Here is a 25,147-nt window from a genome sequence, read left to right as displayed (position 1 = left end):
TAACTGGTCTGGTATCTGCCCCTCTCCTGTACTTATAAGGGGCCAGTGTGTGTTCCTTCCACAGCCACAGTGCATCACAGCCACTGCTGTTTTTACATGGTAATATCGGGGTTTGCAAAATTGTGTAGTGCACACAAAGTGGAATTTTATCCTCTGTGGCTATTAAGAAATATATTTCAGTCAGTCTTTTTCTATTCTGCTTTACTGTGTAAGGTACTGTGTAAATGCATTACCTTGTGCCTAAATGCTATCCTGTGGACATGGACCTGTGCCTAAAAACGACCTCATGTCTAAAGACTGTTCTGTACCTTATCACTACCCTGTGCATGCACACTGACCTAATCCTGAATACTACCCTGTTATTGTACATTACCCTAATCCTGAATACTACCTTGTACACTATCCAGACCCTGAATACTACCCTGTGCTTTCACATTACCCTGATCCCTAATGACTGTAATAACCCTGTGACTGTATAATGTCTTGATCCCAGATATTGCTCTGGGCTTGTACACTGCCCTGATCCTGAATACTACCCTATACTTACACACCACCATGACCACAGATGACTACCCTATGCCTGTATACTGCCTTAACCTCAAATACTATACAGTGCCAATGTCCTGATGCTAAATATTACCCTGTGCCTTTACACTGCCCTGGTCCTGAATACCACCCTGTGCCTGTACACCTAAAGCCTAAGCCATTTATATGAATGACCTATTACATCATACATTTGAGGCTAGAAAATCAACAGTTCAAAATACATGACCTACAGCAAACAAGCATTTTAGGAATATTTTCAAGTATTTTCCAATACAGAAAGTGTAAACCAAGGCTAACCCTGCTCAGTGCATGCACACTGCCTGGTGGTTGAACACTGCTCTTCTGTTTGTATCCGTGGCACGTGTTGAGTCTTTATTTCTTGCCTCGAGCTGGAATACCTTGTTTGTTTCTCTGTGTGCTCTGTGATGATTCTTCTCTTGACAGCTGGTTTGGGTGATAAATGTTGGATTGCCTAAAGAGATTTTGTGCTAAATGTAGATCGTTTCTCATGCTTAGTGGTGGGGAGAACCGTATCATATATTATGGCCATCTGCAAACTCGCCTTCCATAGCTAGATGGCTTCTGGGTAGCAGAGGCTCAGTGTTGTCAAAGTATAAATTAGAATTCCCCTTTAATAATGCAAATTATTATTTTGGCCAATATATATTCTATTGCATTAATATACTGTATATTATACTGTAAGTTAGACTTGAAGGAAGAACAACTTTGCAGATACTTTTGAGAGCTAGATGAAGGGGCCTTGTACCCAGAGCATTCATTTCAGCAGAAGTATTCCAATACATTTTTATGTACACCTAACATATTTGATGCATTACGTTAAAGTCTTGGGTAGACATCCAAAGGCCACCCTGGTGCTGCCATCTTGGATGTGATGTCAGCAGCTTTGTCAAACCCAAAACTATTACTCAAGTGACATTCTCTAGTATTTCTCTTCGCTTCTTTCCTGGCAGCTACATAAAATATTATGTAGAAAGGAAAACAAAGGAGCAAATGAGCTGGGCCAGCACAGAAAGAAAGTATTACTCCTAGTAGAGGTGAAGCCATGCAAAGAAGAAGAGAGCTGTGCCAGAAAGTCACATTTCCTAGCAAATGTAAAGGTCCATTGCCAGTAAATACGGTAAATAAAGTTAGCATTTAAAGTTAGCATTTACAATACTTGATTTTTCAATGCTTTTATTTTTTAGTATAGTGACATGGTCTCTTTTCAGGTATCTGCTGCTTGGGTTACCAAAGCCTGGGAGCAAATTACCTGGATATAAAAAATATGAGAGGAGTGATAAGGTCTGATTGCATCATTGCTGCGGTGATCTTGGAGATGTATTTATCCTGTTCTGATCTGTGTTTACCAAGGGCAGGAATACTTAGCAGCACCATATGACAGCTATAGAGGGACATTATCCTGTTCTCTCTGCTATCAAGATCCACAACACAGCTCGCCCTCACTTCACCATCTAACTGGACAGACTGGTTTCCGATTTGAACTTTATTTTTGGGTAACAGAGCAGAACAGCAATAAGAAGTTCTGTACACACACCTTGTCTCAGCTCCTGTCTGCAGGAGGAGGGGTAGGTTGCAGTACCACTGGGAAATAAATAGCATGGTTACTATGTAACACCGAGCTCTGATAAATATAGACAAAAACATTACGTAGGCTGAAAAGGCGTAGGAGGTGACAGTTCAGGTGGCATTGTTCTATTCTCCTATCTCTATGACACAGGGTGCAGCTGCCCTGTTTCACACACACCCTCCTGTGATGTGCCCGCAAGAAGGACATTTAAAATGCAGGTGCAGAACTGAGCTGAGATTTCTGATTCTTCATTATTTATAAACATTGCAAAATAGTCAGATTATTTGTCTATATTATTTTATAGGTCTGTTTTGTACAGTGTACCTGTAAGGCCAGGCTTAAATATTACTTAAGTAGAACTATGGCCCACCATTAAAACATATATGCTGCAAAAAGGACATGTTCACTTAAGGCAGATTCAGACCTGCTTATGATTAGGATTATCATTTAGGATTATTTTAGGATTATCCCGCACTTTTTCTGGTGGCAGTCACCTTGGCAGCTGCTTTGTCACTTGCACCACGGCCCAGGTTCTCAAATACCCAGTGTCTGCACAGCTATACTCTCTATGGTATTGCTGCGGGGAGAAGCTACTTCCCCCCAAGGCATGAGGAAGCAGTAACTGCACGACAACTTCATGGCCAGTCTTAACATATCCATAAAGTTTTCCCTTAGATTACCCACAAACACTTGTTCTGTCTGCAAGTAAAGTCCACCTAATGCAGTTTCCTGTGATGATAACTCTGCTACACTGAGCATTGTGTTGCCACTCTCATGTAGACTGTGCCGTGCAGTGAGATCTAAAGCGGAACTAAACTAAAAACAAAAAAATTCATACTTACCTTTAATCCAGCAGGTCCCTCAATGGCGCTCGTGCTTCCTGCGATCCAGTCCCAGAATTGGCCTGGAATTTCTCCTAGCCCCGGGCGTCGCCATCTTCAATCTTCACCTTGGTCTTCTTTTTTCGTCACCTGATCTTACACCTGCACAGTGGCATAACCGCTGCAAAGGGGGGGAAAAAAAGCCAATCTCATTGCGCATTTGTGAGATCATCATCCCGTTATCCTAGGAGGAAAATGCCCCTGCTGTTCATGCCAGAGAACTCAGGCATGTGCAGAAGGAGCACCCAGAGCCGGGATGCGTGACGTAGGTATCCTGGGAGGCTCTGCGCGTCCATTTTTTATTTTTTAAAAAAAGGGTGTTGCACTTAAAAAACAAACAAAAAATCCACAACATTTTTACTTTACTTAGAAGGGTTGTTTACCCTTTTATGTAAAGTAAAAATGCTGAGTTTAGGTATGCTTTAAACAATGTTGCAAGGGAACATTGTTACTGTTAGCATTGTTACTGCTAATTCAGTGGCCATTTTTAGTTCCTGAGATCTGTCACATGGGAATGTGTCTAAAAGTAGTTTTAAAAAAGTCAGCATTTGCACAATATTTTTGTGTTGCAAACATTTATGTATGGGTGAACTAGTATAAACATAGACACATAAATAAATTTAAATGTAAAACTATTACTGCTCACATATATGTACATATATATATATATATTACGTATATCACATACATTTAGGAGACTGGAGGTGGTCTGTTCACCCAAAACCACCGGTCAATCAAACTAAAATGTACATGATATGTTCTGCCTGATTCAAACTCCAGAATAAACCAACTAGGGATGTTGGGAGATCTTTGTTACCATATAGTAAGAACAGCGTTTGAGTTTAGACTTGGGGAAAATCTGGTTGGAAAGAGCACTGCAAGTTACAGATAGTGAAGCAGTAGTTTTACTCACTCAAATTTTCTGGTTATAATGAGTGGCTTCCAGGTGTTCCTTGCTTTATTTCACATCACGTTTGGAAGAAAGAGTTTTTAAGTAGCCTTTCCAGTCCCATTCATTATCAATATCATCAGAAGGACCAAGGACTTTTCTGGCTGAAAGTTTTATAGTGCTGTGGATCAGAGAGACACTCGCTCCCCATTGGGAGAGTTGGGCCTGCCATGTTTGCTGGAGGCTGGAAGAATCCAAAGATCTCTTTGGAAGGGGTTTAGTCCGGGCCAAAGCTGGGAGCTCTCTTTGTTTTAGGACCAATAAGGGAAGTAAAAATCAATGTGGCAAGGTGAGTAAGGATTTCCTGGGGAAAGGTCAGAGCACCATTCTAAGGAAGCCTACATTACCATGTATCAGCCGCACCTTCTCTTCCTTACATTTCATTTAAAGCTACTTTAAATCTCTTTCTCTCTCCTGACCCTAGCACATGACCTCTGTTAAACCTTAAAGCCCCACTGAACTTTTACATAAAACAGATTTCAGATGCATCAAAATAAATGGCGTTCAGAGCCTTACAGTTGTAGAAAAGTCCATTCCATGCAAACGTTTGGAAGAATTAGTCTCTGTGCAGCGGTTCAACACAACTTCTATTAAGTCATACTATAGGTCGGCAGTCAGCAAACCTCGTGCTTCCTGCCGCTGGAAGAAATAGTTGGCTGTTCTTTAAAAAAAAAATTTTCTAGTGGGCTACTGCACTACTTTAACTTTCTTAAAAGTCTGCTTGCTTATTGTTTCATCTCTATGCTGTTTTCTTCAAAGACTTTAACAAAGTTTCTTGATGTTTGTTGATTTACAAATATTGTACATACTATTAAGTCTTGCTGAAGCTTGTTCCCAGGGCTACACCTCAGAAACACTGGTCCATGTGTTCACTAAACCCTAGAAGCAGTGAATAGTCCTGTTCTTGCTTGTACTTAAAACCAACCAGATGGAATGGGGACTTGGTCGGCCTCATATCACCTACTTTCAATTGTCCTTACCCATCTTCAACCAGTCACTATAAAAAACAGCAAACAAAATGAAATATTTATATAGGTACCATGATTTTAGCTTACCACCCCACTAGTTTTTGGAATCTGGAACCCATAGAGAGGCACAATGAGAACATACAAATTCAATGCATTGTATAAAACACAAATTTCAAGGGCATTCGTAACATAATTTATAAAATGCAAGTCATAGTAAGGAGCATGTGGTGTCCCATTGAATGTTCACTGCATAACAATGTATACAACACTCCATCATAGGAGGAAAGGCCCGTCACATAACATTGACAGTCTTTTTTGCTCCTATTTATTTTTCACCCATATTTATTAAAATAAGGATCTAAGCAAATTCTAACCCTTTCACTCTGCTTTATAAATTCATTTTTACCAAAATAAGCCATTTCCCATGTAATTTTTAATGTGTATATTACCCAAGTCATCCTGCCTTTGTTTATTTTCAAACCTTTGCCAGTAATGCAGATATACAAAGTGACAATGCTTGGTTGATTTGTCTTTTATTTTTGCAGGCCTCCAGACTCAGACTTGAAGTCCTCTCTATCAGAATGCATGGAAGCGCTTGACATGTTCTTGAACAACAACTTCCAAGAGGCACTTGGATACCTCCAGGCCAAGTAAGCTCCTTCTTATTAGTACTTCACTCCCGTATACCACACAGTGCTCCATTACATGCACCACCATGTCTGCTTTATTTTGTCACTTTAGGGAATAGAATCAAAGCTATTTGACATTGATATGGGCTGGGGTGATGTTTTTAGAAGAGGTATGCTTCATTAACTCTGCGTCATGTCCAGGAACTGTTAAGCGTTTCTCTAGGTATCTCTAGACGAGTAAAATATTATAGTGTTCTGGTATGCGAGGAATATGGTAGGCTAGCTACATGTTGAGCTACAGAGAGTCCTGTGACTCTTTATAGCCCCAGCACCCTATATGCCTTCAGAAGGATTGCTTGAAGGTGCAATCATCAGACAAGGTAAATCTAAAAAAGAACATACATGGGCAGATGGGCAGCATGGCTCAGAGGTTCTCCCCATGTTTGCTTGGGTTCCTCCTGGAACTCCCACATTCAAAAAACATGCAGTTGGGTTGATTGGCTTTCTCCAAATTGACATTAGACTGTATTAATGACACATGACAATGGTAGGGAAATTAGATTGTGAGCTCCTTTGAGGGACAGCTAGTGACATGACTTTGGACTATGTAAAATGCTGAGTAATTTCTTGGCACTATATAAATACTGTGTAATAATATTAACAAACAAAAAGGATAGGTTCACACTTGCTTTGAGAATAGTGCAACTCCAGTGGCTAGCCCCATGTCATCAGCTCAGCTAGCTGTCTGCACCTGTGTGCTGGATGCCACAGTGGGTGGCATCGGTCGGTGTTAAACCACAACCCATTTATTATCTATGGGCTGCCATGGGTGAGAAGCTACACATAGCATCTCACCCAAGGATCTGGTTCCGGGACATAAAGAAGCCATAACCACACCACAACCTCAAACTGTATATTTTAACTTTGGTGCTGTCTTCAATAAAACTGGTCATAGAGGTGGGATGATGGAGAAGGCAAAATTCTCATATCCAGGTAAGTGGATACTTTTTGGCCAACTACCCCCAGAGAAATAATTGCTCAGATAGGCTAGAACAATGGTGGCCAACCTTTTCTGACTCAAGGACCACTAAATTTACTTGCCCTGGACTGCGCATGTGCAGGGGGCTGGGTGTCCCTTATAGGAGAAGAAACTTCCCCCTTAGTGACGTCGTGATGACAGAACCCGCCCACTGTCCCATCACAGGTCTGAACCTGCGATCTGTACGGGGAACATGGTCCACGGCTCTGGCCAGTGCGCCCCCCAGCCAGGGTCCTTCTCTTGACCCTGCTCAGGGGTGCACCAGCCAGAGCCGCTAACCACCAAAATGTTATGACGGATCACCGGTTGGTGACCGCTGGGCTAGAAGACACATTGTGACTTACAGCATCTCCCCACACTTCCCTCCTCTCCTTTGAATAGACTTTGCCATTCCATGTCCTTTATATTTGGGCTTTTGAAAACATATTTCAGAAAAACAGCTTTCAGAAAACATATGCCTCAATACCCTGAAGAAGGGATTCCCATACCCATGAAACACGTTGGCTTTATTCTTACCTGAATATCAATAAGGTAGAACCCAACCACTGAATCTTTGTTTACGGTACTCTCCACCATCTGCACACTGTTATTATGAGGATTATTGGTTAACTCCAAAAGTGAACTGGATATATGAAACAGGTCTGTTATACAGGTCTGTTACAGTTTTTTATCACATTTGATCCATCGCCACAACTTTTACCCAATGCAATTCTACATATCCAAGACAAATGCCAAAGGCCTGTTTGTTCCATTGTGTTGCACATCTTATTGTAATGCACAAAGCAAGGTTTGTCTTTCAGTTTGAATAGAACCTAAATGTTTTTACAAAGCACATTTCACCAAAGTGCACTGAAACACGAGGATAGAACATGAGCAATTTTCCTTTTTTTGGGGCCCTTTCAAAATCAACGGGCTACAAGAATGCAGCATGCCTCACTGCCTGATATAGTATGTAGTGGAGCATGCTTACCATCATACTATGGTTACAGCGCAGTACATCTGTAGATCTACCACCACTTCCTGTTCCACCAAACAAATGAGAAGAATCAAACAGGTAGTTCTTATAGGTGTATCGATTACCCACCACTGATCAACCTGTCGATCAACCACCACATTGATCAACCAATTCTGTAGATCACAGATGCTTCTTCATCCGCAGTTGGATGTATCTTCATCGCCCCATGATTCTAGTAAGGATTCCAAATCAAATCAAATCAAATTCAGAATCAATTTTTCCCTCCAGTACCTTCTTCTTATATATTTCCAGCAGTAAAATTCCTTGAATCAGTCCGAAACCCATTATATGCACTAAATACCAGTCACGGGTGATTCAGCAAAAAGCCGTTTATGATTTTTTTTTCCTCCAGTTTATCACCATTCAAAATTGATTTAGTGTAAAAAATCAGGATTGCTGGTGTCACGAGTTTCCATATGGTGTAATGTCACTAATATGAGCAGATGTATATGTGTTCACTTCCTGTGCATTCACATGAAGTTATGTGAATCCATGACTCATTGACCACGTTTCCACCCAGCATTGTCAGATATTTGTTCACCTCTGGAGTGTGGGGTTAGCTCTCCCAGAATTCTCTTGATAAATTTGCTCAATGTGGATACCAAAATGATAATATTAATTTCCTTATCTGTATATGAACAAAATGTGATTCCAGAAATTGTCACATCTAATTACTGCTCCAATTACTAATGTAATTATATAGAAGCCTCATTTACAGAACAAAACTAGAGCAAAGGATTTTCTATATACAAATTCAGTATTCATTTCTAAAATGTGTGGTTAAAGAGGAACTATACTCAAAGTCCCCCAAAACACGAAAAATACACTTGCCTTCAATCCCGCAGGGCAGTCTGATCCATCCCGAGGTCTCTTCCATCGGGTCCCGCATCATCCCGACATCCGCCTTCAGGCCGGCGCTCCGGGCGCCGCCATTCTCGCCTCTTCTCCTGGGTTCTTCTTCCTTCGTCACCTGACCCAGGCGCGAAATGAGGTGACGTAGGTTGTAAAACAATTTTTTTTTCCTTTTTCACAAAACGAAGGAGCCTTGTAGAGCCTCCAGGGATGTGTGACGTAGGTATCCTGGGCACTCCCATTCATTCTAGAGGGGAGGTGCTGCACCCTTTTTTTTTTTTTAAGAAAGGGTGTTGCACAAAACAACAGAATTTTTACTTTACATTAAAGAATTGTCTACCCTTTTATGTAAAGTGAAATTTCTGAGTTTAGGTACTTTTTTTTTGTTTTTTTTTATATTTCCATTAACTGGAAATACAATACCAAAGCTTTTCTTTTCTCCTCTGTCTTATGTTTTTTGCTGCATACCTGTTAGGGAGTTTCAGTGTCACGAATGTCACTGGAAATATATTTGGGAAGTTTTCGAAATTTTGAGTTGCCGCTAGAACAGAAATAGAAGGGAATTTATCAAGGGGAGACCCTGGTTCCCTAGAATGAAGAGGGGAATTCTCTTTAGTTTGGAAAAATGTTCTTTCGCTTCCTCCTATTAAGTCTATAGGATAGGAAGCTAAGAGATGTCTCCCTGATGAGACATCAATGCCCAAAACACGAACAATGGCTTTAACTCCCCTTACTCTATATAAAATGTTTTAAATAGATTTTGGCTTTTGATGCTTTCAATACTTAAAAACTGTCAGTGGGAGACTTACATGTCCCTAGGTGGAAATGTTTACCGGTGATAGTAGTCCTGTACAATGGGTACCAATGAGACCCCATTCAATGGGTCTCCCCTGTCCATGCAGATGAAAAAGCAGATTCATCAATCATCTCCTTATTCCGCACCCTGCACTGAACTGACACCAAACCTGGAAGTGCTGACGACTGAACACCTCTACACCCGTTCACAGACAGAAGGAAATGTTAGAACAATGGACCTGTGTTCACCAACCAGCTGGCATGCCAACCTGAATACATGATGAGATGAGATATATGATGAGATATAGAGCAGGATTCAGGGGAAAAGGGTAGGGGGTATTATTTGCCTGATTTGCAAGCCTTGGGAAGGGTTTCTGTATAACATGTTGAAATAATTGGAGTATACTTGTTTAGCAATAGGTAGAACAGCAGTTCAAGTAATTTACAGAACCTAAATAGGAGGATTGGTAGTTAGTAGGATTCCACTAAGTATTCATCAAGGATAGTATTTTAGGTTGCCTAGCCTGGAAGAGATAATTATGTGATCAAGTGGGGGAATAGACAGGCATTTATAGGCAGAATTTTTTTTATAAAATAATTTTTTATGTTATACAGTATATTCCTATACAATACATAGATCAATTAGCTAATGATATACAAGCAATCAATGTCTGTGATTACATACAGTTATTTTCACATTTCAAGTAAAAATATCAGCTTCAGTTTTTTCAGTCTCAAGTATCGGACGCGTTTTGCCCTTAGGCTTCTTCAGGGGAGGATTGAGATTGAAATTTAACTTGAATATTAAAGATTTATATAGTCACAGTGATACAGAGTTGATAGGAACATTTGCAAGACTTCCAGGCCAAATGATCACAATAAGGGAAAAAGGGGAGATTATGTATGGTAATTTAACTGAAATATGGGGCATCATTAAGTCATTGAGATCGTATTTGAATCGGACGAACACATATTTAGCTCCAGGTAAATTTTAGGGTGTTAGAGGGGTAAGGGAATAGGTTTGCACTGCACAGTATCACTGTCGGCCCAAGTGCTGATTAATGATTTACTGGATTACCATAGTATATGGGGATTTGGATCAGTTTCAGGTGAAGGTAGACAACAGGTGAGGTGTCAGCAGCAAGCCGCAAGAAGACCTAGTTGATCTATGTATGGTATAGGAATATATTGTATAACATTAAAAAATGATTTACTTTTTTTTAAAAAATTCTGCCTATAAAAGCCTGTCTATCCCCCCACTTAAGTAATTTACAGAACATTTGTAATACAGTTCTCTCAGTTCAATCATTTGAGAGTCCCAAATGTATATTTTCAGTGCAAGCTGTATCTGAATTAGGTCTGATATCAGCCACTTGCAATGCCCAATACAACAGGGCTGAGAATTCAAAGCAGCACAAGAAACCATTTATGCCATGTGCTGACATAAAGCATTCTGAAAGGAGGGGACAGAGAAATAAACGGATCGCTTTGAATTCTTTTTAAATAGAATTAAATTATTCTTTAAATACTTTACATTAATGGTTCTCAAAGTTTCCCTGGTGGAAAAACTTCTAGGTCTATGTGTTTCAATTGTAGTAATTGATTCCCCACCAGGAAATCTTAGAAATGAATGTCAGTTTTCTTGTTTTATAAACAGAGCCCTAAGTGTATAAACAGCCAAAACTTTTTTTAGATTTTGGAAATAATGGGTAAAATGACCTGTGAGGATTTTCTGTAGAGTCATCAGATACTAGTAAAATCTCATCAAAACTCCAAAACGTTCCCCATTCATCACAAAACATGGAAAAAGAGAATTTTGCTTGCGTTTTGGTTAATATATCAGAGATACAGAGTCTGCTACTTGTACCAAACTGGCTGTCCTTAATACTTTGAAGACACTGACCTGGAACAGATATGCATATCAAAATTCTGACTTAATTTACTAGATTAAGATTTTATGTCAGGGATTCAAAATGTATTAAAACCACATCATGAATACCACATCCAGACAAGGCAGGGTCCTCTCCTCCTGTATCACTGTCTGTATTAGTCTGTCATTTGCAATCCCTATTTAATGTACAGCGCTGCGTAATATGTTGGCGCTATATAAATCCTGTTTAATAATAATAATAATAATAACTAATATTTTCAGAGCAGTGCCAGTCCAAGTTTACTAACCCTAACTTATTTCTATGCACAGGTCCAAAGAGAGTATGTACCACGCCTTGACCTATGCCACCATGCTGGAAATGCAAGCCATGATGACCTTTGATCCTCAGGACATAGTGAATGCCGGTAACACCATGAAAGAAGCCCAGGCCGTGTGTCAGAGGTTTGTACAGGGAGGGGGAGGTAACTCATCATCAAGGGACTTGTAACATATTACATATCTGTGACAAATAACAACACATCTCGGAACTCATGTGTGTAATTACAGGCATGTACTAGAAATACACTGCACCTGTATGGAAAATCTTATGTCAGTTACATTTAAAGTGGGTTTGTATTGGAAATATCAAAACTCCTGGGCATTCTTTAGAAGATGTGACTCTATACAACAATGCAACATTGAATATTGATGGTTTTTATTCATATTGTTCGAACTGGAACCTTGGAGATCCAGCAAACCCAGAATAGATTTCCTAAAAGTCGTTTGCTATTTGTTAGCAAATGTTTTCAATCCTGAACCAGATCCAATCCAGGTTTGCTGGATCACCCAGGTTCACTGATGAAAATGTATCCTCTCCAGCCTTGAAGAACTTTAATAAATCAGGCCCAATGAATCCAAATGTTGTCTGTCTCAAGACTCCCACCCACCTCTAACTTTACATATGATTGTTTTTAATTCTCCAAATACAAACCTTAATACCAGTGATGTCCTAGGTCCAGCCTTTTCCCTAATGGAGGTGGTTGGTCTTTATTGCAATTCAGAACAATGCTTATTATGATTTGTAAGTGACTTTTTGTGTTGTGCTACTGTGTGCCCAGGCTAGCAAAATGATGAACCCCTTTTGTTGTGTCCATGATAGCCTGTGTTCACAGGAAGAGGGTTTAATGGCTCTCCTCCAATGTAGACCAAGAGGACCAGAAGAACACAATCCATGGGGGACTGACTTGATTGATGGTTATTAGTCCAGCCAGGGTTTCCTTTTTTCTTTTTATGTGACTCTATTCCAAGTTCCCTTGTACTCCTTTCTAAGTGTGGGAAATAGTATATCCCCTTTGGCCTCTGTTGTTCCCCCTGAAGATCCTTATGCCACCCCTTTTGGCAAGAAAACCCATAGTGGCCAATAGGAGAACAGAAGAGCCAGAAAGTAAAACCACACACAGCTCTGAAAAGTTCTGCACACCTGGAGAGATTGGTAAAAATCTGCTTCCTTCATCAGACTTATGGTCCTCAGATTTCTTTGCTACACAGCAGGTGTACTATAGGGACTTAGCAACAACAGCCTCATCAATTCCCTCAGTACCATGTTTTTACAACTTCAATAAGTTTTTACTGTATGTGAATGTTGAAAATATATATAACTAATATAAGTAAGAAGAATATATATAGAATATAAAAAGTAAATGAAAGGAAAACTGTTGTTTTTGTGAGCAGATAATATATTGCTACAAAAGATTCACATTTGACAAGTGCAGATTGATGGGTTTTCCTACATGTATAGGTCCAGGACCCACTCACATTTGTCGGATACCGGACCTGTACAAAGTTCTCCTATAATGTATCTTCTGTCATCCCCATTAAGGGTGAGACAGGAGAGAAAAAAAGCAAGCTCTTATTGCTGTCTAGTTTCCTGACACGTTTCGCCTCTGGCCTTTGCAGCGCTAGGTCCCAGGTTCAAATCTCGGCCAGGACAAATCTGCATGGAGTTTGCAGGTTCTCGCTGTGTTTGTGTGGGTTTTCTCCCACATTCCAGAAACATGCAGTTAGGTTAATTGGCTTACCCCATATGACTGTATTAATGACATTTGACTATGTTGGGGACATTAGATTGTGAGCCCCTTTGAGGGACAGCTAGTGACATGACTATCAACTTTGTACAGCGCTGCGTAATATGTCAGCGCTATATAAATACTGTGTGATAATAATAACTTCCTTGTTCAGCAATCAGCAGAGAATTGTTGCTGTATGGGTTTCCCACTCTATATAAGCGTGGTAACTTTGAAAGATATTTATGCTATTGGAACCACATCTAAAATTTGACACATTTGTGCAGCACTCCACCTACCCTCATGCTCTTGTCCTGGTTAGAATCCTGTTTGTCTTTCCTCGCCAGTTGTCTTGTGTATTTTGTGTGTGAATATATCCAGTGTGTACACTTAACAAGTCAGCCTGACACACGTGTTCCATCCCCCCACAGGTTTCGGAAGAAATCCACAGTCGCTGACTCCTTCAACAATTTAGTCCATGGCCAAAGTCTTGATCAATTCACTGAAGGTATTCACACTTTTTTTTTACCATTTCATTACATAGTAAAAAAGACTCCTATTGTAATGTGTGCCAAACTCTGCAGCCATGTGTACCTCTCTTTCTTTCTGTTTATTTTATTAAAGATCATTCTGTGATTGTAGAAACAAATTTGTTTAGAAAGCACAATGTGCTAGAATATTTACCCGAGATATTATCAGACTCTAACAAAATAAAAGGAGGGTGAAGAGAGAGGTGAAAAGAAGAAACACAAAATTGTTTTTCCTTTTATATATTGCACTGTACTGATGAACTACCAATTAATAATAAGCAGTAACCCAATCCAACCAATCAGAATAATACATTGAAAATGAAACCGGATCCAATTTTTTCAAATAGGAACATGTCACTTGATGCAAGAATAACACTGAAATTGGTTGGTCTGTTGTGTCGCTCATTTTTAAAGGCAGTTCTCTATCGTCTAATCTCTAACTAAGGTATTAGCCTAATTAATAGTGCACGGTGTGCAATAAATAAAACTATAGATCATCATGAAAATAGGGAGTCTAAGGTCTGATTTATGGATATTACTAAGTACCTGCAGTAATAAAGGAAAATTTCACCCAAAACATAAAGAAGGCTGAACATATACTGAGATTCTTTATATGTTGGTTAATTTATATTGCATCTTAGAAAACACAGGTAGAGTCTATACAGGATTCTATAGGCAATTAGCAGCTGGAGTCACTAAGTTATATGAGAAACCAGCTATTGGCTTTATTTACCAATGTCCACCTTATGTCCAGTATTTTGGGTGGTCTGGAGTGAAACCGTGCAGCTGGCAACTTCTGGGCACACTGCAAACTGTGGTTTAGCAAACCATACCATAGGTAATCAAATCTGCATGCGTCTGTCACTGGCGCAAATCTTCAAACAACATCCAAGTGGCCAAAAGCACCATGTAGCTTTTTAGGGATCCCATTGAAATCAGCCATGGCTGCAGCCACATGCAATCTCTTTTGTTCACTTGACCGTGTGTCACACATTAAAGTGGATAAATCATCAGATGATCATTGATATTTATTTTATTATTCTCCCTGACATAGCAATCAACTGCTTTTCAGGCATCATCCAGGGTCATCATCCACACCCTGGACTGAGATACTGGTTCAGAGATGACACAACTATGTAACTATCTAAATTGTATAAACAATTCCCCAAATATTTGGTGCCGTCCCCAAATACTATTTATTACCTTGCAACCTATAGCACCAACATATTACACAGCCAGATTTGCCAGGATCAACAAGTATTTTCCGTACGTGCGGGAAAATGACCCCAAAAACTACATTCACGTCTAAGCACTGGCCAGCTGTAATATATAACATTTTTATCATTGGGTTTAGATATACTTCAAGCCAAATAGGGTCATAAAAAGTAATTCAAAATACTTACAATGCAACTTTGCACATTGCCTAATATTTGCTGCCTTAACACTGCAGATATATTTTTATGAATTTTTTGGTGGAATTAGATAGTGGTATGTGTGTATGCAACATAATAGAGATCCTTGGTCTTCATGATAAATAAAACCCTATCAGTCATTTGTGTTCCTCTAAAGCAGGGGTGTCAAACTCAAATACACAGTGGGCCAAAATTAAAAACTTAGACAAAGTCGCAGGCCAAACTTAAAACTGAAATAGCATCGCTACTACAATTCCCTGCGTCAAGAAAACAGTCCAATGTGGGGCTTAATGTTATGAGTGGCTGGAACTCCCTTATCACTGAAATAGCACTACTACAATTCCCTGCGTCTATAAAACATTCCAATGAAAGGCCATGCATAGGCAGAGAGGCCGCTGGTCAATAGACGCGAGTGATGCCGATACTACAATTCCCGGCATTACTTGCGTCTAAAAACAGTCCAATGTGGGGCCACCCATAGACAGAGAGGCTGCTGGTCTATAGGCAAGAGTGATGCCACTACTACTATTCCCCGCATTACTTGTAACTATAAAACAGTCCAATGCGGGGCCACGCATAGACAGAGAGACCGCTGGTCTATAGACGTGAGTGATGTCGGGAATAGTAGTAGCGGCGCTATTTCAATGCAGTGGCGGGCCAGCTGCATTGGAATAGGGTTCTTTTGGGGGCCAAAAAAAAGGACGTTGCGGGCCAGAGTTTGACACCCCTATACTAAAGAGTCACTAGATCCATATTTATTTTTTAATATGAGTGCAGCATGGTGGCTCAGTGGTTAGCACTCTGGCCTTTGCAGTACTAGGTCCCAGGTTCGAATCTCAGCCAGGACACCGTGCAGGTTCTCCCCATGTTTGCGTCTGTTTCCTCCAGGTACTCCGGTTTCCTTCCACATTCCAAAAACATGCAGTTAGGTTAATTGCTTTCACCCCAAAATTTTGACTTTAGACTGTATTAAAAACAAATGATTATGGTAGGGGCATTAGATTGTGAACCCCTTTGAGGGACAATTAGTGAGATGACCTTGGACTTTATACAGCGATTTGTAATATGTTAGCGCTATATAAATACTGTGTAATAATAATAATAATCGGGTGCTGTGGGGTCTCTTGCTGCTCATCACATCTCAGGAGCTGATACCAGTAAATGGTGAAAATTCTGGGGAGGCTGCATCAGAAGTTAATGGGGTAGTGAACACTGGACATGCCTACTCAATACAATGCTACATGGTCACTGTAAATAGCACCCAAAGACAGGACTATATGGTTTCTGGTTATAAAAAAAGTATGTCATGTCATGGAATTTAATTAATTCCTTAAAAGAGGAAGTAGTCAAATGCTGTTAACATGAAACTGGAGCTTCTATACCCTGGACTGAGCGATACATTCCTTTTGTACACCAGGTTTACACTAAGTTTAGAGGTTCATTAATAGAAAACAGTAAGCAGTGGGCATTGGTAAACTATAGCAACTTGCTGCCAGTCAGAAATCGGCCATTGCTAAGTAAATATTGCAGCCAAATAAAAGTGAGCATTTATTGGGTATTGCTACCAGGGCCTTTATTTGATTAAATGTTGCACCCAATCAGAAATTAACCTATACCTGTATTTTTCAAAGCTTTAAAGTGACTGGTTAATATGGCAAAAGGCGCATTGCTGCTCTTTGCACAGTGAGAGGTTACTATTATTAAACTGTATTTATATAGCGCCAACATATTACGCAGCGCTGTATGTAAATAGGGGTTGCAAATGACAGATACAGTGACACAGAAGTAGAGGACTCTGCCTCAAAGAGCTTACAATCTAAAAGATGGGGAATGTAACACACAATATGAGATTTTCTGAAAATCATAGCTGCCAGGCTAAAACAAGGGCAGTGATCTTCACCAAGTTTATAAATTAAAAATCCTGACTTTGCTCTACCTTCCCTACACACTTGTTCTAGATCAGGGACTCGGAAAGTATTAAAGTCAGAAAATCAACATGGCATTCAAACAATCTACATATTTGAAGGAAATCTAAACAGGCAGACAACTTATTTCTGTCACTATAAGTTTATTTAAGAAGTGCACTGTCTAGATTAGAATATTCCCCAGTATATTAATGTAATCAAAATTTAAAACATGCAATTAATGCTGCAGGTTAATTATTTTTCCTAATTACTGCAGGATGAGAATATGGTCAGCTTTATCAAGGGTGGAATCAAGGTCAGGAACAGCTATCAGACATACAAGTGAGTATTACTCTGCTCTGGAACTACATGAAATATTAACACAAAGCGATTACATTTTTTAAGTGGAACCAGGAAGAGTTTGACACCCCTATACTAAAGAGTCACTAGATCCATATTTATTTTTTAATATGAGTGCAGCATGGTGGCTCAGTGGTTAGCACTCTGGCCTTTGCAGTACTAGGTCCCAGGTTCGAATCTCAGCCAGGACACCGTGCAGGTTCTCCCCATGTTTGCGTCTGTTTCCTCCAGGTACTCCGGTTTCCTTCCACATTCCAAAAACATGCAGTTAGGTTAATTGCTTTCACCCCAAAATTTTGACTTTAGACTGTATTAAAAACAAATGATTATGGTAGGGGCATTAGATTGTGAACCCCTTTGAGGGACAATTAGTGAGATGACCTTGGACTTTATACAGCGATTTGTAATATGTTAGCGCTATATAAATACTGTGTAATAATAATAATAATCGGGTGCTGTGGGGTCTCTTGCTGCTCATCACATCTCAGGAGCTGATACCAGTAAATGGTGAAAATGCTGGGGAGGCTGCATCAGAAGTTAATGGGGTAGTGAACACTGGACATGCCTACTCAATACAATGCTACATGGTCACTGTAAATAGCACCCAAAGACAGGACTATATGGTTTCTGGTTATAAAAAAAGTATGTCATGTCATGGAATTTAATTAATTCCTTAAAAGAGGAAGTAGTCAAATGCTGTTAACATGAAACTGGAGCTTCTATACCCTGGACTGAGCGATACATTCCTTTTGTACACCAGGTTTACACTAAGTTTAGAGGTTCATTAATAGAAAACAGTAAGCAGTGGGCATTGGTAAACTATAGCAACTTGCTGCCAGTCAGAAATCGGCCATTGCTAAGTAAATATTGCAGCCAAATAAAAGTGAGCATTTATTGGGTATTGCTACCAGGGCCTTTATTTGATTAAATGTTGCACCCAATCAGAAATTAACCTATACCTGTATTTTTCAAAGCTTTAAAGTGACTGGTTAATATGGCAAAAGGCGCATTGCTGCTCTTTGCACAGTGAGAGGTTACTATTATTAAACTGTATTTATATAGCGCCAACATATTACGCAGCGCTGTATGTAAATAGGGGTTGCAAATGACAGATACAGTGACACAGAAGTAGAGGACTCTGCCTCAAAGAGCTTACAATCTAAAAGATGGGGAATGTAACACACAATATGAGATTTTCTGAAAATCATAGCTGCCAGGCTAAAACAAGGGCAGTGATCTTCACCAAGTTTATAAATTAAAAATCCTGACTTTGCTCTACCTTCCCTACACACTTGTTCTAGATCAGGGACTCGGAAAGTATTAAAGTCAGAAAATCAACATGGCATTCAAACAATCTACATATTGGAAGGAAATCTAAACAGGCAGACAACTTATTTCTGTCACTATAAGTTTATTTAAGAAGTGCACTGTCTAGATTAGAATATTCCCCAGTATATTAATGTAATCAAAATTTAAAACATGCAATTAATGCTGCAGGTTAATTATTTTTCCTAATTACTGCAGGATGAGAATATGGTCAGCTTTATCAAGGGTGGAATCAAGGTCAGGAACAGCTATCAGACATACAAGTGAGTATTACTCTGCTCTGGAACTACATGAAATATTAACACAAAGCGATTACATTTTTTAAGTGGAACCAGGACCAGTAGGAAGAGGTAGAACTGCTTAATGAATTGCTGTCTTTGTCTTTATTGAGAATATACCCTTGTATTTCCTGTTACTCTCTGAATACTTAGCAGAGGGGATACAAAGGTGGGTTTCTCCTTACTTTGGTTAAACTTCCTCGCTTCATGTTGCATATCTTAGACAGGAAATAGAGGGATTTGCCTTGTGAGGTCTTAGGCTACGTACACATGTGCAATGGTTCTTGTCCAATAATTGGCTCAAGGCTATCGGGCGAGAATCTTGGGTGTGTACAGTGCTTATTGTCTATCGTCTGAACGACCCTCCTGGCGGATCCACAGACGATGGACGACAAACGATCGGAATGCAAGTGAAGGGGAGAGAGCGCATCGGGTGTCTCTCTGTCATTTTCCCCCTCCCTTCTCCATAGAGAAGAGCGGCGCTGTATGTAGATCACTAGTTAATGCATCGTGCAGTCTTTTGCGGTTGGAAAAGTTAATGAAAATTTCTTTCCAACGACAAATATTGCATGTGTGTATGTAGCCTTAGCAAAGCAAATCTGGCTAATTCCAACTTACTTATAAAAAACATGGTGTAAGTTCTGCTGAATGAAAACCCTAAACTGAGCTATCCTAATTTTATTACAAAAAGTTCTGCACGCCCTTGCTGTAACCTAATGTATCCGGTATCTAGAAGTAACCGGGTGTTTGTACCCCTTACCAAAGGTTCAAAAGTGCAAAAAGCTGAACCTAAAATAGCTGTAGGTAATTTGTTTAAAAATATGCACTTTTGTTCCCAGTAGAATTCTCAAAGGACAATGAGAGAAAACATCATTTTGAATTGTGAATAACTATGTTTGTCTTGCCTGATTTGCCTGTATTTGAAGCGTAGGTTCTAAAAGTGCGCTTGTTCTTTTTTATGCTTTTTAAGGGAGCTGGATAACCTACAGAAATGTGCTAATTACTTGAAAGGAGACAGCCATTGTCACTTCGAAGGTGGAGTCAAACTGGGTGTTGGAGCCTTTAATCTGGTATGAAGTTATTTACATACATTTATGAGTAATATATGACCTATTTGGACAGATGTCACATCCATTGCCTAAAGGTGCAAAATACAAATAAAGTTCTAAAGGCTTGTCCTTATAACTGCTTTGTTTGGTGGTAACTTACAGTGTTTTTCTAGTTTACCTGTGCAAGAATTCCATATATGAATATTTATTCTATTACAGATAGGTACAGTTTCTGACTTTCTTTCTACAAATGTAGCCAGATACTACATTGTGTTGTTGTTGTGGTCTATGACCACTAGCTTCTTTCAAGGTCACTCATATCTACTGCAATGGTGGGATCTTCCTGCATTAATTCCTGACTTTTTTGCTGCCTATATCTAGATATTTCTATATCTGATGCTAGGTTCACTCTACTATGTTGCTGCCAGAAGAATAAAATCCCTTACCCTTGTTATATCCCTTTTTTTTAAAGATAGTTCAAGGTTACATTTGAGGAGAGGAACTTAATAGAACCTAATGGCGTTTTATTATCCCTCCTTACCATAACCATGTTTTGCTATCTCTGCAGTCGCAATGAATGCGATAAGGCAAGGTAGCAGGATAATATGTCATCAGCCTTAGTAAGATACTATGGAACATCGCTTCTGTATGTACAGGGTTTGCACACTAATAATATTCCTGGTGGAAAGACATTTGGCAGACATTTAGTAGGCAACATGTACCAGGGAACTCAAAGAAAATTATCCTTGTTATCTTCACTGGTGACACACCTACCTCCAAAGTTGTTCTGCTAGCCCAGATCTTCAGGGCATTGCCTTCTGGCACAATACACATATACTCAGAACATAGTGGCTTGTGTTCCACCAGCCATAGTGGCTGGCCCTTGTAATCTGCCAGCTGTTCCAAGAAATCTCAGGATCATCATCACTCAAGAACTGAACTAAAATGTGGAATAGCCTGACTGGTCCTACAGAAGATCTACTGGAGTTACCAGAAAAATTAAATGATATCAAAGACAGAAAGAAATCAGAACTTACAGCACATTGCAGATTTCTACTTACGATTCCATGTTGCCACAGACCAGTCAATGCTACTGCTGACCTTTGTCCACCATCAAAAGTGCCTATGATGGACACATGAATATCAGAACTTGACCTTAGAGCAATAAAATAATTTGTCCTCACCATACTCATGTTAATAACACAAGCCTGGTCCAGAATTTATAGAGGAAGTAAACCCAAAAAAGACCCAAAACAAAAAAAAATAAAACATCCCGGAGAGCAATTGATTCCTTCAAAAGGTTTTTTCCATCTGGTTCTGCATCATCCCAGTATCCGTCTTCGAGCCGGCGCGCCAGGCACTGCCATCTTCTCTCTGTTCTTCTGGGTTCTTCTTCCTAAATCTCCCGACACAGACGTGAGATCAGATGATGTGGATGGGAAAAAAACTTGCCGATCTCACTGCTATCTCTGGGAAACTTTAACCTATCTATTAACATACAAACTTCATGCAGATTGTGTCCTAGCCAAGCCTAAAGCTGGGCCCTAGTGCAATAAGGACATCACAATGCGCCCAACTATGCTTGGTTGTGTCCATGTGTGAGTATTTATTCTGTTTCCAAAGGTTTGGTACCCCCGTCACAAATTATATATTATAATTTCTACTCTTCTGTAGGAGTTCTTGATTTGAGCCCCAATGTTTAATGTATATTACACATTTTATTGTAATGACTGTGTCAAATAGCTCATTGTTGATAGCAAACTTTACAGGGGAGCGATAGAACTCAAAGGTTTTGCACGCATGGTTTTAATAAGTAAATAGTACGGTCTCTATCCCAGCTACACACAAGGTTGAGTTTGATGATGGTTAGACCAGCATGAAAAATGTAATGGCAGCGTTATGTCCATATTATGTGTATATAGATTACATGGTTGGTTTATTCTTGTGCATTAGTGTAACTAAAGTAAACCTGTCATGAGAGATACACATAAGATTCCATTTATAATATACTTATAGATATACTAAACAGCTATACGACCCTTTGGCTTCAGTAGTAACTAATAATGTATCCAGGCCAGGAAAGTTAAACTTCTGACCTGCACATCTGTTCTGAGTAGTCATGCTGAAAACTGATACTTGTAGACCTACCAGCAAATGTTATTTTTTACCTGTCTACAACCTGAGAAGAATAGGCATTGACCACCCTTACCTGCTGGTGTATATAGATCCTACACAGCCAGCCCAGCCTGCCAATCAACCACACCACGTGGTCATGCTTAGTCTTATCACCTATTGCCTTAGCAATGGGTTTTTCTTACCTTACCCTGGATTCACACTTTCATGGTGCCTTGTGTTATTCTATAGAAGATCAATTTTTTTGAATGGGCTGTCTATTATACAAAAAAAAATTTATGCACTATATTTTGTGTTGCAGTGCATTACATTGCATGGTATGCTACTGTTTTTGCAACACACATTGCATATTGTCATTAAAGATGAATTGCACTGCAGCACACTAACATCAGAACAATGCAAGACTAACCTTAGGCCTACAGTCCTAAATTTCTGTGTCTGGAGTCTCTGCTTTCCTGTATGCCTTTTCTTGTGAAAGCTTTTGCTCCAGTGATCCTGTACACTTTGCATTGTCATCTCTCTTATGTCCAACTTCTGCCTGACTACACTTGCTTACTGCCTTCTCTGACCTTTTGCCAGTCCCGGTTCTCTTTATTGTCTTTGAATTGTCTACCATGTTCTTGTTTTATTCCTAGACAGATGGCATGTGTACAGCTGAGGGTCCAAACTTGAGGCTTTCCAAAGCAACATCCATTATCCCTTACTCTAGTGAACAGTGCAGTGATTAGTTATTATTATTCAACAATATATAGCACCAACATATTATGTAGCACAGTACATTATATATGGGTTGCAAATGACTGACAGATACAGACAGTGACACAGGAAAAGGATTAAAAGAAAAAATTACAATCTAAGTGTACTTATGTCATGCACCATTGCTCACACCTCTCCCAAATGTGCAGATATCACAGATTGTCCACTTCCTAGTAATCAGGTTTAGCATGACACATTTTTGACAGGGGAACAGCTGCTCCCATGGTCCAACAGTCCTTAAAAGCCTGAAGCCAGAAGAATAACATGACATTTAAAAAACTAAAGCCAGAGCCAGTAATGGATTTTTTGTTACAAATGTGACAAATGTGTTTAATAACAGAAATAGTTTAGTTTTCTTTCATCTTTTGTTTTATTTGGTGTATATACCACCATCAAAGTTGGGGCGGACAGAGGGAGGTACAAAGTGTGCCACTGCACTAGGGCCCCCCACCCTCTTAGAGGGTCAGTGGCTGGGACGTGCACAGCCTCCACCATACAGGATCGCTGTTGCAGTCCTGTAGTATGTGTTCCTGGATAGAGTTTCTCTATCCAAGAACACAGGACTCCCTTTGTTCTTGGATAGAGAAACTCTATCCAAGAACACATACAACTAGTAAAGGGCCGCAAGAGCAATCAGAATAATAGTCCCTAAAAATAACCAGAATTCTTCCACCATTGACTTCAATGATGTTCAATTCGGCATTCGATCACCTGAACAATATCTCACTATTCAATCGAATTGCTGTTGAATCGAATAGTGAGATATTCTTCCCCACCTCTTAGTCATTGTCTGTATCTGTCATTTGCAACCTCTATTTATTGTACAGCGCTGCGTAATATGTTAGTGCTATATAAATACTGTTTATTATTAATAATATTAATACTAATATTAGTTTCCCCCACTGGAAGATCTCTGCTCTGCTTCTGTTCTGATGGCAACTAAAATTTGGGTTTCCCTTTCATTTTTATTCTTGATGAACTATTTGATCAAGACAAGTAGAGAAAGTAAAGTCTTGTGGAGCTTTAATAAATCATGACCAGTAGATGGACTTTAGTAGGTTTGGTAACTTTAATAAGTTTGTCTACCCTGGGAAAAACTGGGAGTGATTTGATTCATCCATCAATGGTGGTTACTATGGGGCCTGATGGAAAGGGATGCAAGAAGGCAGTTCAATGTCTGTTCAAGGTTATAAAATGTCAAAATGGTTAGTATTGTTACTGCTATAAGAGTGTACTGACAATGGTAATTTTATGGTAAATTTAATTGCTATGATATTGCACTGACTATATTTACAGTTGTTCTATTGCTATTCCCTAATTCCCTAATAAAACAAAACCATACGTAGAGAGGTCACTAGGGGTCCCCTTTAAAATTGCTATGGGGCCAATAATTTATAGTTATGCCCCTGCAATAACACAATACTGATCAGGCATCATCCTAACATAAACTAGCAATATTGAGCAATATTCTCCCCATTAAGAATTGTGGATAGGGTGTAAGCCACATGACCCCCTTTCATTTAGAACACTTGCATATGATCCCTGTGTGAACCAATCATGTCCTCTACTTCCAATCATTTTGTGATTTATATATTGTAAACCCAAGCTGTGATAAAATATGATATTAATTGTTCATCTGCAATTCAGTTGTTATTGTAAGTTGCAGCCTTTTATCTTGACCTAGTTGGCTCTGTATTAAATCAATTTCAGTTCTTTTATGGTTGGACAGCTTGAGATGGTTTGAATCAATAAAACTCTTTGAATGACCAGAGCTTATAATAAAGATGACATAGATCTGATATAATGCTTATACAGTGCTGATAAAGTGTTGATATATAATGTATATACAAGTGATACAGAGCTGACATAGAACTAATATAGAGCTGATATAAGTAGAACTTATATAGTACTGCTATAGAACTGAAATAGCGCTTATATGGAACTAATACTGATAAACTACCAGATAAAAACTTATATAGTGCTTATGTACAGTGGACATAATAAAATGCTGATAGAGATATGATATTGTATTAATATAGAAATTATATACAAGGAATATGGTGCTGATTTAGAGCTGACAAAGAACTAATACAGAGCTGGTATAGAACTTATATAGTGCTAATATGGAACTGATATAGAACTTAGAACATAGAACTGATAAAATGCTAAAATGGATACTGATAAACAGTAGAGCTGATATAATG

The 25,147-nt window shown here is 39.3% G+C and overlaps 1 protein-coding gene across 1 annotated transcript in view; it reads left to right on the top strand.

The window, feature by feature from the left end:
* The window catches only part of TTC39A (tetratricopeptide repeat domain 39A), a 41,529-nt gene that overhangs the window by 7,955 nt on the left and 8,427 nt on the right, over nucleotides 1-25,147 (top strand). The window contains exons 2-7 of the mRNA XM_072420753.1: nucleotides 5,478-5,582; nucleotides 11,463-11,594; nucleotides 13,627-13,827; nucleotides 17,096-17,111; nucleotides 17,319-17,383; nucleotides 19,976-20,075. Of these exons, the coding sequence (XP_072276854.1) occupies nucleotides 5,478-5,582; nucleotides 11,463-11,594; nucleotides 13,627-13,827; nucleotides 17,096-17,111; nucleotides 17,319-17,383; nucleotides 19,976-20,075 (619 nt within the window). The remainder of the gene's footprint in view (nucleotides 1-5,477; nucleotides 5,583-11,462; nucleotides 11,595-13,626; nucleotides 13,828-17,095; nucleotides 17,112-17,318; nucleotides 17,384-19,975; nucleotides 20,076-25,147) is intronic.

The sequence above is a fragment of the Pyxicephalus adspersus genome, chromosome 8 (genome assembly GCF_032062135.1).
Source record: "Pyxicephalus adspersus chromosome 8, UCB_Pads_2.0, whole genome shotgun sequence".
Classification (NCBI taxonomy): domain Eukaryota; kingdom Metazoa; phylum Chordata; class Amphibia; order Anura; family Pyxicephalidae; genus Pyxicephalus; species Pyxicephalus adspersus.
Note: the sequence above shows the minus strand (reverse complement) of the source record. Positions and strands in the feature narration are given on the sequence as shown.